This window comes from Mirounga leonina, unplaced genomic scaffold, assembly GCF_011800145.1.
Source record: "Mirounga leonina isolate KUSES-001 unplaced genomic scaffold, KU_Mleo_1.0 Mir_92, whole genome shotgun sequence".
Lineage (NCBI taxonomy): Eukaryota > Metazoa > Chordata > Mammalia > Carnivora > Phocidae > Mirounga > Mirounga leonina.
In genome coordinates this window covers 7,021,666-7,040,132 of record NW_023270852.1, presented here as the reverse complement: position 1 = coordinate 7,040,132, position 18,467 = coordinate 7,021,666, and the positions used below count along the sequence as shown (strand labels likewise).

The following is an 18,467-nucleotide window of genomic DNA, read 5'->3' as shown; positions in this document are numbered from 1 at the left end:
TTTGCCAATTATTAGCTACTCACATAATTTCCTTAAGTCTTTCAATGATTTCTTCAATAGCTTCAAACAAATACAAATAACTCTTGGCACAATGGTGATTTTATCACACCATTTCTCTAAAATTGTCCATTAAAAAAAATAAACAATCCCCAGTGAGCCTCTACATAATATGTGCATAGGAAAAAAGACCAGTTATGCTGTTTTGATTTGATTTTTTTAATCAGATGCTTTGGTAACTAATCACTGTTTAATCATTAGTAGAAAAAACAGACTCATTACACAAGAGAGTAAAAAGAAAGTGATAGGAGGTCCCGTGACACTCCCTCAATGCTCTCCTAACCACCTGTGGAGCCCAGCACCCAGCCATGGCTTGACCCTGGATCAAGCCATTGGCCTCCCTGTGGCCATCTTCCACAAGTACTCAGGCAGGGAAGGGACAAGAACACCCTGACCAAGAAGGAGCTGAAGGAGCTGATCCAGGAAGAGCTCACCACCGGCCCGAAGATGCAGGATGCAGACACTGCAAAGGTGATGGAGGACCTGGACCAGAACAAGGACCAAATGGTGAACTTCCAGGAATATGTCACCTTCCTGGGGCCACTGCACTAAGATACAATGATAACCTCAAGGGCTGAAAATAAATCAGGAAGGCAGAGACACACTCTGTCGGGCCTAAGTCAAATCCAGTTGTGGGTAATTGTACAAAAAAATTTTTTTTGTCAAAAAAAAAAAAAAGTGATGGGAGAGCTTTTCGAAAACATTATTTCAGTTTAACTGTACAAATTAAGTCAGTCCGGGATTTAGATGTTTGGGGACTTGAACTATTGTTTTTTAAAAACTGCTTCAACTAATATTCATGCTTACTGAGTAATAAAAATGGTATCATTATTTGTTCAGATTAAAATTAAACAGGAAAGATTACAAAGCATTAATTAAAAACAAATATGAACACACAGTTCTACAGAACTTATTTTTCTTTTCAAAGTAACAGAAAATGTGAGGCTTGTTTAGCTGCACTTTGAGTTATATGTGAATATTATGACGTTTCTAGGTAACATCAAAGTTTTGTCAATGCTGAGAACATGGGTGGAAAACAGGTACAAATACAAAGATGCCCTCTTCCCAAACTTCTGTATGTGGTATATTCTCCGTTAAGGAAACGTCTCCTGAAGCACAGTCTTGACATAATCATCCAGAAGAGAAAGATCCTTGGATAAGTAACTAGAACCAGGAAAGTGTACCTTAAACAGATCTGAGAGGAATGGACTTGTTTGACCCCCATCTAAGACCTAGACTTAAGGAAACATGTTAAAAGGAAAAACCACCTCTATCATCTGATGGCAGGCCAGAAACTAGCTAGGACAGTATCTCTTTTGGAGAACACAGACCAAACAGATCTAAACTATACCTTGCAAACCAGATGACTGACTTGAAAGTTACTCCCTGGCTTCATTACCCTTGTTTTGTTTTCAGCTTTTAGAAAACTCATTTTAGGGGTGCCTGACTGTGCAAATAAAAAAGAAATGACTCGGTGGAGAGGGCCAGAATGTTAAGAAAAAAGTGACAGTCCATAAGAACACTAGAAAAACAACCATGTGGTGGCTTTCTTTCCATTGCCAACCTTGGAAGACTGGGGTTTTATTTTATTACAAGAAATATATATGCATATATAATGGACTATTACTCAGCCATAAAAAAAAGGATGAGATCCTGCCATTTGCAACAACACGGATGGACCTAGAGGGTATAATGCTAAGGGAAATAAGTCAGTAAGAGAAAGACGAATACCATATGATTTCACTGATGCAGAATTTAAGAAACAAATGAACAAACAAAGAAAAAAAGAGACAAACAAAAAAACAGACTTTTAAATGTAGAGAACAAAGTGGTGGTTGCCACTTGGTGGGGGCAGGGATTGCTGACCAGGAAGATTAAAAGCAGACTTATCGTGGGGCACCTGCGTGGCTCAGTCATTAAGCGTCTGCCTTCAGCTGGGGTCATGATCCTGGGGTCCTGGGATCATGGAGCCTGCTTCTTCCTCTCCCACTCCCCCTGCTTATATTCCCTCTCTCGCTATGTCTCTCTCTGTCAAATGAACAAATAAAATCTTAAAAAAAAAAAAAAGAGTACACTTATCATGATAAGCACTAATGTAGAGAATTGTTGAATCAGTATACTGTACACTTGAAACTAATATGACACTGTATGTTAATTATACTTCAATAAAAAATAGTAAATAAAAAAGAACTAGAAATTTCTGTACAAGTACCTAGAATAAAATTAACTGTGAGAAGTCTGAAGAGATAAGCACTACAGTCAAGATTCAGCACCCTCTGTAATGTTTAAAATGTCTATAACAAGTATGTATTACTGCAGTAAATCAAATATAAAACAATTTAGCAACAGACAGGTGAGTAAAAGCATGAAGGTGCTGATGTATTAGAACCATGAGAGTATGAATCAAAAACTGAGTAGGAAAATAGATGAGCAGAGTTTCTAATTATCTGGACAAAAGAATTCAAGAGCCAAGCAGAAAAAGATCAGTCAGAAACTAGGTCTCTAAGTAGGAAAAGTCAAGATGAGTAAAACAAGATGCATAGATTATAAAGGAGACCTGACCACGAGTCTAAAATCAAAGGCAATTAACCTGCTTCCTATGAAAACAAGCACTTTTCCCAAGTTCTCCTATAGAAATACTTCAAAACATTCTATGTAACAGGTTTTTAAATTTTGTTTTCTGAAGTATCAACTATTTCAGCTCCAGAGATAAAGTGCAAAAGGACAAGAAAAAAATGCAATGAAAAGTGATTGGTCTATGAAAACAGCTGAGGAAAAAAAAAGTCTTAGTTGCTCTAATATAATTTTCATTTAATACTTAACAGTTCTCCTGTTTAGGTCCCAATATCATTACTTTTCAGTTCTCCTCTTCCAGTCCCAATATTTCAGCCAAACTGACAATCTACTCATTGTTTATCACTTCAGTGAATTTGCCACTACTACTGTTCCCAACCTGAAAATCCCTCCCTACTCCTCTCCCTCACTCTTCTTCACTCCCCAGTACCTACAATAATATATTTATAAAGAAAAATTTTTATTTAAAGTCAGAAAATCAGGGCGCCTCGGTGGCTCAGTCATTAAGCATCTGCCTTTTGCTCAGGTCATGATCCCAGGGTCCTGGGATCGAGCCCTGCATCGGGCTCCCTGCTCAGCAGGAAGCCTGCTTCTCCCTCTCCCACTCCCCCTGCTAATGTTCCCTCTCTCGCTGTCTCTCTCTCTGTCAAATAAATAAATAAAATCTTTAAAAATAAATAGTCAGAAAATCAATTTCAAGTCCCACTTAATTCCATTTAATTCAATTTAAAATCATTACGAAAGTGAGCAAATTATTTAAGTTTGATGGACCCCAGGGTAACTCACTGTGTTACTGTGAAGAGTTCATGAGATAATGTATGTGAAAATGCTCAATATTTTTTAATAAATGAACCAAAGATCCAACTTGATAGCCTGCTTATAAAGGAAATGCCTAAAGTAACAAATATAAGCTGTGTGATACACCTAAAGAAAATATTGATTGACTTTACCAACACAATAATATGGACAGAACAAGCAGTAAAATTTATTTATTTTAAAGTAGGCTCCATGCCCAACATGGGGACTGAACTAACCCTGAGATCAAGGGTCACATGTTCTACTAAGCCAGCCAGGCAACCCAGCACAAGCACAGTTTAGAACAAAGAACATACATATATCTAAACCTTTCTAAAAACTATGTGCAATATATATATAGAATATGCGGGCGCCTGAATGGCTGAGACGGTTGGGCGTCTGCCTTGGGCTCAGGTCATGATCCCAGGGTCCTGGGATCGAGCCCCACATTGGGCTCCGTGCTAAGTGGGAAGCCTGCTTCTCCCTCTTACTCTGCCTACTGCTTCCCCTGCTTGTACACTCAATCTCTGTCAAAAATAAATAAAAAATCTTAAAAATATATATAGATATATATAGAATATGTATATAATATATATATTCATATTCCAAAGAATTCTGACTTTTCTTTAGCATATTATTCATCCAAATATTTAGATTGAATGTTGTTTTAATTTGTAATGTTGTGAGAATGTTGTTTTAAATATATTTCTAAAATATATTTCTAAAAGCATAATATATTACAAAATTACTTTTTAATTATCTTATATTTAGCACTGCTCTATCCAGATACATTTCCTAATATTTACAAACAGCAAGCATTATAAAAACTTCATGAACCATCATGTATACAGTAGGTTGAATAGTGTCCCCCCTAAAATTCCCCTGGAGCCCCGGAATGTGACCTTATTTGGAAATAGGGTCTTTGTTGATGTAATTAGTAAGGATCTCAAGATGAAATCATGCTGGATTTAGGGTGTACCCTAAATCCAATGATTACTGTCTTACGATTTTATTTATTTATTTATTTATTTGAGAGCGAGCGAGAGAGAGAGAGAGAGAGAAAGAGCGCGCATGCGCGCACAAGCAGGGGGAGGGGCAGAGGGAGAAAGAATCTCAAGCAGACTCCGTGCGGAGGGGGGAGCCCGACAAAAGTCTTGATCCCACAACCCTGAAATCATGACCTGAGCAGAAACTAAGAGCTGGACATTCAATCAACTGAGCTACCCAAGTGCCACTAATTACTGTCTTAATAAGAGAAAGGAAAAGGAGATTTGGACACAGAGACAAAAAAGAAGGCCATGTAAAGATGAGACAGAGAGCAGAGTGATGCTGTCACAAATCAAGGAAGCCTAGAGCCACCAGAAACTGGAAGAAGCAATGAAGGATCCTTCCCTAGAGTCTTCAGAGGGAGCACTGCCCTCCCAGCACCATGATTTCAGATTTACAGTCTCCAAAACTGTGAAAGAATAAGTGTTGTTTAAAGCCTCCAAATTTGCAAGATGTGTTATGGCAGCCTTAGGAAACTCATAGTGCTGGAGAGCTTAACTGCAGCTATTAAACATTTTAAAAAATGAAGTTTATTTCTCTGGTATTTCTTATAATAGTGTTAAGGCTCCCTTAAAATACAAGTTTTTCTTTTCTTAATCTTTTTGTTCCTATATTCCAGAATAATCGATTATCTGTAAAACTATACCTTTTTTTTTTTTTTAATCTAGCCTGTCTGAAATTCATCTAAACTTAGGCAGTAGTTGTATGAAATATTGCCATAGGGAAAATCACTTTTTCATTCATTTTTTTCAGTAAATAATGAAACAGATATAACTTAAAAAAACTTCTAGGAGGGGGTGCCTGGGTGGCTCAGTCGTAAATTGTCTGACCTTCGGCTCAGGTCATGATCCCAGGGTCCTGGGATCAAGCCCCACATCGGGCTCCCTCTCCCTCTCCCCCTGCTTGTGTTCCCTCTCTCACTTTGTCTCTGTCAAATAAATGAATAAAATCTTTAAAAAAAAAAAAATTCTAGGGGCACCTGGGTGGCTCAGATGGTTAAGCATCTACCTTCAGCTCAGGTCATGATCTCGAGGTCCTGGGATCAAGCCCCATGTCGGGCTCCCAGCTCAGCAGGGAGTCTGCTTTTCCCTCTCCCTCTGACTCTCCCCCTGCTTGTGCTCTCTCTGTCTCTCTCTCTCTCTCTCTCAAATGAATAAAATCTTTAAAAAAAAAAAAAAATCCTCTATTTTATGAAAAATTCTAAAATGAAGACATTGATCAGAAAAAGTTAAATAATTATGAAACTAAGTTATCTTTTCCTTCACAATGTAGATTATAGAAATGAGAATTTTATTTTTATTTATTTATTTATTTATTTTATTTATTCATTTGAGACACAGAGATACAGAGAGAGAGAGAGAGCATGAGCAATGGGAGAGGCAGAGGGAGAGGGAGAAGCAGACTCCCGGCCAAGCCAGGAGCCCGATGTGGGGCTCGATCCCAGGACCCCGGGATCACGACCTGAGCCGAAGGCAGACGCTTAACCATCTGAGCCATCCAGGCGCCCCTAGAAATGAGAATTTTAAATGAATAGCCTTTACTTTATAAATAATTTCATAACCCAAGCCATTACTCAAGTTCAGCAATAATTAAGTGGCAGGGCATTAAACCCTGTAATACTTAATGATCTCAGTTTTGACAATAGCAACGTTTTAAATTTAAGAAATGCTAGTCCAGGGCACCTGGGTGGCTCAGTTGGTTAAGCGTCTGTCTGCCTTCAGCTCAGGTCATGATCCCAGGGTCCTGGGATAGAGCTCCATGTCAGGCTCCTTACTCACTGGGGAGCCTGCTTCTCCCTCTCCCTCTGCCACTCCCCCTGCTTGTGCTCTCTCTCTAATGAATGAATAAAATCTTTAAAAAAGATTCAGAGAACAGTTATGACAACTTATGACAATATAAGTCATTAGGACCCAGGTTCTTTCTAGGGTGTGGGCCCTCATCTACATGGCCAAGATGCCTACTGGAGCTCCAGTCTTTATATCAGGAGGCCAGTCTCAAGAAAGAGAAAAACTAGGAAGGTATACCCTTTAAGAATATTTGGGGGGTGGGGGGGCACCTGGGTGGCTCAGTCATGTAGCGTCTGCCTTTGGCTCAGGCCATGATCCCCGGGTCCTCAGATTGAGCCCTACATCGGGCTTCCTGATCCACAGGAAGCCTGCTTCTCCTTCTCCCACTCCCCCTGCTTGTGTTCCCTCTCTCGCTATGTCTCTCTCTGTCAAATAAATAAATAAAATCTTTAAAAAAAAAATAATATCTTTGGGATACTGAGCTCATTTCCACTTACATCAAACTGGCCAGAACTTATTCACATTTATATCTCTTAGAAACTTGAAAATGAGAGGGGGGAAAAAAAAAAAAGGAAAGAAAAGAAAAGAAAAGAAACAAAACTTGAAAACTGTCCCTCTTCTGCATGTCCACATGACCAACCAAAAATCAGGGGTTCTATCACCCTGTAGAATGGCTACTGAGGAAGACTAAATGTCTCTCCCAAACTTTCCAACCCTTCTTCTATGGCTCCTTCTATTTTCGATCCTCCTAGCAATAGAGTCCCCAAAACTCAGTCCTTGGTCCTTTATTCTTCCACTCTATACCAACTTTCTGAGGGCATTCACAGTGTCATAGCTCTACCATAATGACTCTCAAGTCTTTGTGTCCAGCCCCTACCTGTCCCTTTTTCTGAAGTCTCCATTTGAATGGGTAAAAGTAAAACCCTATCATCTTCCAAGCCCACAAAGACAAGAAATGTCAAGAGAAAAATATTTTCAACCTATTTAAGTCATGGTATCACAACCCAGACTTTCATGTTTGGAATTTTGACATCACCTCTGACTCCTCTCTCCACTTCCCACAAGCCATGGGAGGCAGGTCATAGTGAGCTTCTAAAAAGAAAATAAATTGGACTCTGTGAAGCTTATACAACATATGATTTAGGAAACACACTTATCAAACTGGCTTTGGTCCCCCCATAACTCTACTGGAATGTTCTAAAGTCACTATCCTTATTTTCAAGTCCATGAGCCTATTTGCCGTAGACTGTTTGTGTCCCCCCAAAATTCATATGTTGAGACCTAACCCCCAGTGTGCTCACATGTGGAGGTAGAGCCAAAGTGATGGTATTTGGAAGTGACTACATCAGTCACTTGAGATTAGTGCCCTTCTAAAACAGGCCCGAGAGACTTTCCTCATGCCTTCCACCATGTGAGGATATGATGGGAAGACCGCTATCTATGAGCCAGGAAGTCAGCCCTCATAAGACCCTGAATCAGCCTGGGCCTTGATCTTGGACTTCACAGCCTCCAGAACCGTGAGAAATAAACATTTGTTGTCTAAGCCACTCAGTTTATGGTAATTTGTTATAGCAACCCAAATGGACTAAGACACTATTGTTAGTCCTCATTATACATGACATCTTCAGACCTTTGACATTCATTATTTCCTCCTCCTCAAAATTCTCTACACCCAAGGTTTCCATGATACCACATTATCTTGGTTCTCTTGCAATACCTCTGACCACTCCTGGCTATTACTGCTCTACCTACCCTTAAATATTGAATTTTCTCTGGGTTCAATTCTTAGGCCACTCCTCTTTTCATTCTACACACATTTCTTCAACAATCTTATTTTTTTCTTTATATCTGACAATCACTTGGATATTGGTAATTGCCAAATTAAATCTCTAATTTTCACTTCTCTTATCTCCTGACCCATATATCTAAACACCTAAATGGTATCTCTCCCTTGATTTAAGCAAGCACCTTTAATTCCACATATCCGAAACTAAGCTTAGCATTTCTTTCCTGCATCCAAATTTATTCTCCTGAGTTCCCTATTTACATTCACAGCACCCACACAATTAACTAGGCTAGAAACTTTGTTACCCTCAACTACTCTTTCTCCTTTATCCCTCACATCCATTTCATTACTAAATTTTGCTAATTTGAGCTTTTAAATTTCTTTAGACTCCATACCTTCCTTTCCATTCCCGCAGTAAAAGCTGCTGAGTTTTCTCACGTTGGTCTTTCTCCCTCCAGTCCACTGCCATTTGGGTCACATTTCTATGTTGTTTCTTGCTTTTCAAGACCCCCATTTCTCAATAGACCTCACTGTCTACAGAGTCAAGGCCAAATTCCATAGCCTAATATGCAGAACTTTTCACAATCTTTCTCTAGCAAAGTTCACTTCAGTTCCCATCTACACTATATTTCTCTCCAGTCCTGGAACAAGACATTCACACATTTACATGTTTTTCTCTCTGCCTTTAATCTCCTTTACCCTCTTTTCCACAGGGCAGTGCTTATTCACCCTACATAACCTGGCTTAAACATCACCTCTCATAAGAAGTTTTCTCTTTCTCTCAGTAAAGTGGATCCATCTTCTTCGTTTATCATTATTTCAAGACTGCCCCCATTAATGACTAAGGGAGGGAATAGCATCTTACACTTACTCATTTATTTTTGTTTTAGCACGTAGCACAATGCCTGGAAAAGCAATAAATACTTGTCAAGTCAATGAATCCCAGTGGTGCTTGACAGCTGGCAACAAACAGCAACCAAAAAATCCCAACTACTGTACTTTAATATAGAATGGGGAAGGGGAAGGAACCCAGGCTGACTATGAATTACAATGGTTCAATAATAACCAATTATCAATCTTTAAAATGTCTCAAACTATATTTCAGGTATTGTGCATGTAAGTTTACCCCTTGGCTTATCTCACTCATACTAGCCCAAATGAAACTAATGAAATACCTAAGAAGTATTTCAAATCTTTCTCTAAATACTTAAGCAGGTTGATATGAAAGAATACAAGAATTTCAAATGATTAAGATACTTGACTCCAGGTATTTATATAGATAAATGGATTAAATTCTAAATATATTAATGTACAGAAAAAATAAACAAAAAGAGGGGTGCCTGGCTGGTTCAGTCAGTAGAGCACAAAACTCTTGATCTCAGGGTCATGAATTCAATCAATCTCCACGTTGGCTACAGAACCTACTTTTTAAAAAAAATTAAAAAAGATATTTAAGTAAAAAAAAGTAAAGAAAAGAAAAAAGTAAAGTCATATAAGGGATTTAACCCTGTGGTCATTATCAATTCTTCTTGGACAAATCTCAGTAAACACAGAAGAAAGTAAAAACAAAAAGAAGAATAAAGAGGGACGCCTGGGTGGCTCAGTCGGTTAAGCATCTGCCTTTGGCTCAGGTCATGATCCCAGGGTCCTGGGATTGAGTCCCACATCCGGCTCCCTGTTCAGGGGAGAGCCTGTTTCTCCCTTTGCCTGCCACTCCCCCTGCTTGTGCTCTCTCTCTCTCTGACAAATAAGTAAAAAACAAAACAAAACAAAAAAACCTTAAAAAATAAAAAGAAGAAAAGTAAAGATAGTTGGGGGGGGGGGGCACCTGGGTGGCTCAGTCGGTTAAGTGCCTACCTTCAGCTCAGGTCATGGGATCGAGCCCTGAATCAGGCTCTCTGCTGCTCAGTGGGGAGCCTGCTTCTCCCTCTCCCTCCTCCCCCCTTCCACTCATGCTCTCTCACTCTACTCTCTCTCAAATAAATAAAATCTTAAAAAAAGAGAGAGAGAGAGAGAGTTGGCTAAATAACTTCACCTCTTAGAAACAAATGATATTTCCTAACTTCCTAAATACTGTGCATAGTCAAAGGCAAAGTCAGGAAAATAAAGCCTTAATTTCAAATTATCAAAATCAAACTGTCATAAAAATCAGTGGTTTTTAAGGTATGTTCTCCTCAGCATGACAGTATATTATAAGAACACAAAACTGGAAACACATTAAATATCCAGTAATAAATGATAAAGTTAAATTGATATATCCATAAGATGTAATAATTCAGCCACTGAAGATGATGTTTTCCTGGAATTTTACAGAATAACTTTTCCTTGTGTTATCAACATTAAGGAAAAAGTTAGAATACTACTAGTATCTTTTTATCTTATAGCTTTATCTTATGGCTATTTTATTTTATTTTATTTTTTTAAGTAGGCTCCACATCCAATGTGGGGCTTGAACTCTTGACTCTGATATTAAGAGTCATGTGCTCTACCCACTGAGCCAGCCAGGCGCCCCTATCTTATAGCTTTTTTAAATTAAATTTTTTTTATTTTGAGATTGTTGTAAAAAATAACACAGAAATCCCATTTCTCTTTACCCAGTTTCTCCCAATGGTAACATCTTGTAAAATCATAGTACAATATCAACACCAAGATATTGACATTAATACAATCTACTTTCTTATTCAGAGTCCCCCAGTTTTACTGTATTTATTCACATTTGTGTGTGTGTGTATTTACTTCCATGCAATTTTTCACAAATGTAGGTTCATGTATCCGCCACCTAGTCAAGATACAAAATAGTTCTATCACCATAAAAATTCCTCTTGTTATCCTTTTATAACTACACTCCTTCCTTATAGCTTTTTATATTTTCAGCAATTGTGTGTTCATTCAATACATCTGTATTAAACATCTACTATGTGCCAAGCACTCTTCTTTGTATACAATTCAAATAGCATGGATTATTTTTCCCAGTTTGTAAAAGCAATTTTTAAAAAGACAAGGTTTTTTTGTCTTTCAATCCAATTTTAATATAGATACATGAAAAAAATTCAACTGAAAACTATTACTAATTGAAAAGACACATTAGGAACAAATATAGAGTGCATTGATTAATTCCAGGAATACTGTGGTATTAAACACACAACATTTCAGTATCATATTATCATAATCTGATTAGCTTTAAAGAGATTTAGGTAATAAAATCATACTAACTTCCAAAGAAAGCTTTATAATAAAGATTTACAGAATCAACTAGGTTTATTCTTCACTTACAATTCAAAGTACACAAATTTAATGGATTTTCTTCCAATAAGTTTTTACGGAGGGCTTTACATAAAAAGGACTACTCAAAGGATACAATTCAAGATATAAAAGTATTCAAATGTCTAAAAAGTTATCCCAAATTAAAACATCTGCTCTTCAAAAGACACTGTTAAGAAAACGAAAAGGCAAACCACAGACTGAAAGAAGTTATTTGCAAAATACCTGATAAAGACTTGCATCTGAAATCAATCAATCTACCTATCTATCTTTAAAGTAGGCTCCACACCCAGCGTGGAGTCCAATACAGGGCTTGAACTCACACCTGAGCTGAGATCAAGAGTCTCATGCTTGGGGTGCCTGGGTCAACTCTTAATTTCCACTCAGGGCATGATCTCAGGGTCATGGGATCAAGCCCACTCAGCAGGGAGTCTGCTTCTCCCTCTCCCTCTGCCCCTCTGCACTCTCTCTCTTTCTCTCAAATCAATCAATCTTAAAAAAAGAGTCGGATGCTTAACTAATAGAGCCACCCAGGCACCCCTGTATTTGAAATTAAAAAAAAAAACAAACACCTTAATAATCAGAAGCTAAACAATCAAATAGAAAAAAACAAAAATTTGATCTGAGACTTTACAAAAAATATTCAAATGCAGTAAGTACATGAAAAGGTGACTAACATCATTAGCAACCAGGAAAATGCAAATTGAAACCACAATGAGATACCACTACATATCCACTAGAATGGCTAAAAGTGGTTTTTTTTATTTTAAGTAATAAAAATAAATAAAATAAGATTAACTGGAACCTTTATACATTGCCAGTATGCAAAATGGCACAGCCAGTTTGGAAAATAGTTCGGCAGTTTCACAGCAAGTTTAAACAGACACTTATCATATGACCCAGCAATTTTTCTCCCATGTATTTACCCAACAGAAATGAAACATATGAACACTCAAAGATCTGTATGCAAATGCCCAGAATAACTTTGTTCATAATAGCTGAAAACTGAACCTCAAATTTCCACCAACTGGTGAATTGATAAATAAATTGTACTATATTCAGCAACAAAAAGGAATAACTGACAATACATACAAGATGGATAAATCTCAAACATATTTTTCAAAGTAGAAAAAAAGCCAGCCACAAAAAACTATATAATTCCACTTAGATGACATTCTAAAAAAGACAAAAACAAAAGGACAGAAAACAGATCATGATTGCTAGAGGCTAGGGAGGGAACTGACTTCACAGGGGTAGAGAGAACTTTTTTTTTTTTTTTAAGAGATTTTATTTATTTGAGAGAGACAGAGAAAGCACAATTGGCAGGGGAGGGGTGGGGGAGGGGACGGGCAGAGGGAGAAGAAGGGGGACAAGCAGGAGTCTGCTGAGTGCAGAGCCTGAAGCCAGCTCTATCCCAAGATCCTAAGATCATGACCTGAGCCCAAGTCAGACACCTAACGGCTTAACCGACTGAGCCACCCAGGTGTCCCAAGAGAGCATTCTGTAGGAACAGAAATGTTCTATATCTATACCTTGATTGTGGTAGTGGCTACATTTATGTATACACCTGTCAAAACTCTTTGAACTATTCAGTTAAAAAGGTGAATTTATTACACGTAAATTATACTTCAATAAACGTGACTAAAGAAAAATGATCCCAAGTAAAAAAATTATAATAAAATCATACATTTTATTATCCAGATTGTACAATTTATAAAAGCTTCCGGATTTTGTTACTTAAAAAAAAAAATCTTCCCTGGGGTGCCTAGCAGGCTCAGTCAGTAGAGCAACTCTTGGATCTCAGGGTTGTGAGTTGGAGCTTCGTGTGTGGCACAGAGTTCACTAAAAAAATAAAAAATAGGTCACCTTGTGGCTCAGTCAGTTAGATGTCCAACTCTTGATTTCAGCTCTGGTCATGATCTCAGCATTGTGAGATCAAGCCCTGCATCCAGCCCAAGCGCTGGGCATGAGCCTGCTTAGGATTCTCTCTCTCCCTCTCCCTCTGCCCCCACCAAAAAATAATAATAATAAAAATAATAAAATAATCTTACCTTTCCCTCCTGTGGGATGGTGAGTAGTCATATTAGCCCTGGGTGGGGTGGGGATTGTCAGAGCCCAAGTGAACTAAGGAAGGAGTCCATGTGGGAAGAATACATGTGCTCAGCCCAAGCACTGGAAGGAGGGTGTCAACACAGAGGGGCAACCTTGCATGGGGCACTAGGTGTGAACAGAGTGAAGAGGATGTCTTCACATGAAAGTAGCCCAATGTGGGGTATCAGGGCCTAAGTGGGGTGAGAAATACATCCACAAACAGTGGGGATGCTAACATGAGGAGTCAGAGTCAGAGCAGGATGAAGGTTTCCCTGAATTGGGACATCCTGGTATGGGCTGTTAGCTCCTGAGAGTAGTGGAGTGGGAGGGATAGAATGAAGAATCAGCAGAGAAAAAAGGCATCCAGGAGAGGAGGGGGTGGCAGCAAATATGAAAGTCTGGTTAAATACAGTTAAGATTTGAACAAATAAGTATTCCCCAGCTTCATCCATTAAGAGGGTCTGGGAGCATTAACAACCCAACAGCAACAAACATACTAGCACTGAGACTGTAGCTTCAAAATGTCATTCTCCACTAAAAGGATCCAGGGCTCCCCAGAGAAATACCAACTGCAGGACTAACAGGATAAATCTGTGCCAAAAAGTAAAAGAATGATGGGGACATGTCATAAGGATACAAAAGCCAGCCTGAATGGGCTCTCATTGCCCAAATGAGGAACAGTCTAAACATCAAAATAAATAGTAACAGAATATAATCCACTAAAAAACATTCATACAGATAGGAATACAGGAATACATTAAAAGTTAGATGAGGAACAAGATATTTACATAGTTTCAAAGTACTCCACACAAAACTATGTATTAACAATTACATATTAACTTTATAGTAAGGAAACCTGGCAGGCATTGCTTATATCAAGTAAGTAATCAAAGTGAAAATCACCAATGAGATAAATTGAAATTGTGTACCACCTGATAGACTGCAATGAGCATCACCTTTGTGATATTTCTACCCAAGTACATAACCTGTATGTATGTAATCATAAGAGAACAGATAATCCCAAATCGAGGGGCATTCTACAAAATAATTGCCCTGTAGTCTTCATTAAGTGTCAAGGTTATGAAAGTCAAGAGAAGATGGAGGAACTGTTCCAGAATGAAGAAGACTAAAGAGACATGACAAGTAAAAGCAACATATAATTCTTAATGGTATCCTTTTGCCAGCAGAAAGATTAACGGCAAAATCAACAAAGCTTGAAACAGTCTGATAACTAAATGGACAACTTTCCTGATTTTGCTAATTGTATTGTGATTATGTAGGAGAATATCCTTGTTTCTAAAAAATGCACACTAAAGCATTCTGGTGTGATAGGGCATCAGGTCAGCAGCTTCCTCTCAAACGGTTCAGAGAAAAAAAGTTCTTTGTACCTTACTTGCAAGTTTTCTGCAAGTATGTGATTGTTTCAGTTTAAAGTGAGGGAAAAAAAAAGATGTTGGTAAAAATGAAATATTTTTTAAAAACTGTGATTCTTCATATTGGTAAGCAACACCAGACTATGCAAAATTACTAGGAAATAAAATGTTGGAGCCAGAAGACACTTTCTTAAATACAGCCCAACCCCTTCTCTTAACAATTGACCTCAATCAGGTTGTGAATAGCGAAAGATTTAAAAATATAAAACGTTCTCACTAAAGGAAGTTATTAGAAGAGTAATACTGAAAGGGGCAGTTGACCAGGAGTGGGTAGAACAATGACATTCTGACGCTACAAATGGCTCTAACCATTTGTAGCGTCAGCAAAGCACAATCTCAGCGTCTCCTCAAAGATGAAGGGACTGTCTGCCGCTATCTAAAATTCCTTGCAAATGTGCAACTGGAATTACCCTGAAATACTTGTGTTCCCCAGTTCAATTTATTACACTACGCTTAGCTATACAGTAATACAAAGAAGTGCAAATACAAAACAAACGTGCATGAACCCCGAATTTTCTTAAGCTGCAGAAATCCATGATGAAAACTGAAATACAATGCATTTGCCAAATTGTTCCTTATGAAGAGTTTTGTGATGAATTCTAAGAATAAGTAAAACACACATGTCAACTATACTCAAAAAAAACCTTTTTAATCCAAAAAAAATTTTAATTAACGTGAAACAAGACTTAAAGCGGTCGGCTGACTGTCCTTAAAAGATAGTGTTCAGACTCTCTGAAATGACTGTCATATCCGTCCTGAAAGTACAGGGAGCATTTCCTAGAAATGTTTAAAAGTGCAAGGATCCTCTCCCCCTCCCCGGTACCACGCGTTCACTGGGGCGGTGACTAGACAGGCCCCCAACAGCGCAGGGGTGAGGTAGCAGTGGACTCTCTCAGCATTTCCTTTTGGAGAGGACAGCCCCCTGCGTCACTCGTTACTCACTCAGGATGCAGGGCAGAAGTTTATCCCCGAGGAACTTAACACAGTTGGTTCCCGCCCTCCCAGCCCTGCAGTCCTGGCCCAATCCCTCCGGCACCAGGGCGCTGCCCCTGGTACCCGGCCTCCTCCAGGGCGAGGGTCGCGGCACCCAGACTTGCCCCCAGCTGGCCCAGCTGCCCAGCTGGGCCTCCCTGGGCCCCTGCGGACGCGGCCTCCTCCCTTTCTTCTCCCCTCCCCCTCCCCTCGTGCCGGTCCCTCACGCCCCCCGCGAGGCTCAGCCCCGCCAAGAAGGCCGGACACCGACCGCCAGCTCCGCCGCCGCCGGGCCCGGCCCTCCCCGCCTCCCGGCTGCGACGCCCAGCCCCGCAGAGCCCACTGGACAGCAGCCGGGGGAGGGTTTTGGGGGGACGGGGGCGGGGAGGCCTGGGGGCGGCGCCCGCCCCACACCCTTACCTGGCTTCTCGTGGTCGTAGCCTACCACGATGAAGTAGTCAGCCAGCCGGGCCATGGCCGCCGCCGCCGCGCCCGGTAAGCAGGTGCCCGTAGCCGCCCTCGCCGCCGCCGCCCACCCGGCCCGGGAGGGCTCAGCATTTTCCCTGCAGCAGCAGTAGCGGCAGCGGCGGCACTTCAGCCATGTTTGACAACCGAGGCGCACTCTGCGCCTGCGCCTCGCGGAGTGCCCGCTCCTCCCCCGCCCCCACCCGCGCTGACTCGGGAACCCCAAGCGGGCGGTGAGCCCACCCCGCGGCAACTGGGGCAGCTCTGACCGCTGGATTTGCGGAGTAGGCGGCCAGGGGTATTCCCGCCACCGCGGCCGCTCCAGGCGGTTCACTTTGAAGCCTGGCTGCTTCTTCGTGGCCCACCTCCCCCTCCCCCTCCCCTATTTTTTCGAAAGCGGGGAGTCCTTCCTTCCGCCTTCTCTATTCTTTCTTTCTGGATCTGGGAAGAAGAGACAGGGATGATTGAGGGGTCTCCTGGGAAGTTTGCTTCTTCCCCTCCCCCCCTCCACTCCCCTGCCAAAGACGAGATTCTCCCGCCCTCGACTGGAGCGTGGAATTTGCACTGCCAGGGCTTTTGCTGCACGTTTCCTGTTTATGTTGTGCAGATGAGAATTTTAGGAACATGCCACCGAGCAGGCGGGGGGAGGGAGAGGCTTTTGCGCAATCTTGAGGCGCTTCGTGCTTCAGTGCTGGGTGGGCTGGGGCCGGTTGGCCTGGGCTTCCCCGGAGTGCTCGAAGTAGGGGTGGCTGGATTCCGCCGAAGAACGCGGCATCCACGGGATCCTCCTAAACTGGTCGGATCCGACGGAGTAGGAGGGAGGAGGCTTTGTCTCTCTCGCAAGGGAGACCTTCCCTTCTCTCCTCTCCTTTCTCTCCTTGCAGCGGTCCCAGGGTTCTTGTAGCCAGAGCATGTGGTGACTTCCAACTTCCTACTCCAGCACACAATAAAATGAATTAGTGGGTCTCATCCAATCTAGGAATTATCTAGGTCACTTTCTTGTTTGCTGCTCGTATTGATCATTTCGAATTTGGCTGGTGAGACACCCAGATGACTTTGTTTTGTCAATTGTTAGTATCTGAGGAAGTTTTAGTAGTAGGATAAGTTACAGGTGGTAGACTGAAGTTTTGGGAATGTCCGTGGTTTGCAAATCTGATCATCCTCGTAGTTGCTTGTCGCTACTCATTAATTGAGGACTTGACCCTTACCATTTATATCTAAGAGCTCTGACCAGTGTCTGGTGTACAGTAGGTGCTTAAATATTTTTAATGGGTGATTGTACAATTTCCCCCCAGCTACCAACAGGAAGTTGCAATAGCTTGAACTCTGAACTGGGAGTCCAGAGGGTTGGAGTTTCGACTTCTGAAAGTTTAATTGATTATTTCCTCTTTCTGTGCCATGCTATCTTCATCTACAAAATGAGAGGGCTGGGCTACACTAGAAGAACTGAAATTCCCAGGAAGAAATACCTTAACTCCAAGAATTTGTTTGCAAATTGCCTGTTGTCAAACTGAATCAGCCTAGTTACAGCGGCAGAGGGAAGATAACAAGATTAATCTTGAAAATAATTAAACCAAAAAAAGCCTCAGTCACGCCTCATGTAAGAATCCTCTCTATAACTTCCCTGAAGATCTCATCATCCAACTTGATCACTTTCAGTAAGGAGTAACCTTTCTTCCTTGGGAGGCAGCCCATTCCACTGTTTAAAAGCCCTATTGTTTAGAAAGGCCTTCCTCATTTATGTTAGAGTTGTCCTGTAACTTCCCTTAATTTTGCTCTCTGGAACTACCCAGAAAAAAAACAAAAAAAACAGTCTTTCAGTTAGACTTTGACATTTTTAAGGCAGCTGTCATGTTCCTTGCCCATTTTACTTTTCTTTAAATTAAGGCAAAAGGGTACCTGGCTGGCTCAGTTGGAAGAGCATGTGACTCTTGATCTCAAGGTCTTGAGTTCCAGCCCCATGTTGGGTATAGAGATTACTTAAATAAATAAAACTTAAAAAAAAATAATGTGAAATTTACATATCATAAAATTAACCCCATTGAAGTGTACAATTGGGGGCGCCTGGGTGGCTCGGTTAAGTGTCTGCCTTCAGCTCTGGTCATGATCCTGGGGTCCTGGGGTGGAGCCCCACATCGGGCTCCCTGCTCTGCAGGGAGTCTGCTTCTCCCTTTCTCTCTCCCTCTGCCCCTGCTCATG

General features: G+C 40.7%; 1 protein-coding gene across 3 annotated transcripts in view; it reads right to left on the bottom strand.

Annotated features, from left to right (window-relative positions):
* The window catches only part of SBF2 (SET binding factor 2), a 466,008-nt gene extending 449,327 nt beyond the window's left edge, over window positions 1-16,681 (bottom strand). For all 3 annotated transcript variants that reach the window (XM_034995316.1, XM_034995317.1, XM_034995318.1), the window contains exon 1: window positions 16,224-16,681. In XM_034995316.1, coding sequence (XP_034851207.1) covers window positions 16,224-16,278 — 55 coding nt within the window. In that variant the 5' untranslated portion in view covers window positions 16,279-16,681. The remainder of the gene's footprint in view (window positions 1-16,223) is intronic.
* Window positions 16,682-18,467: the final 1,786 nt, after the last annotated feature.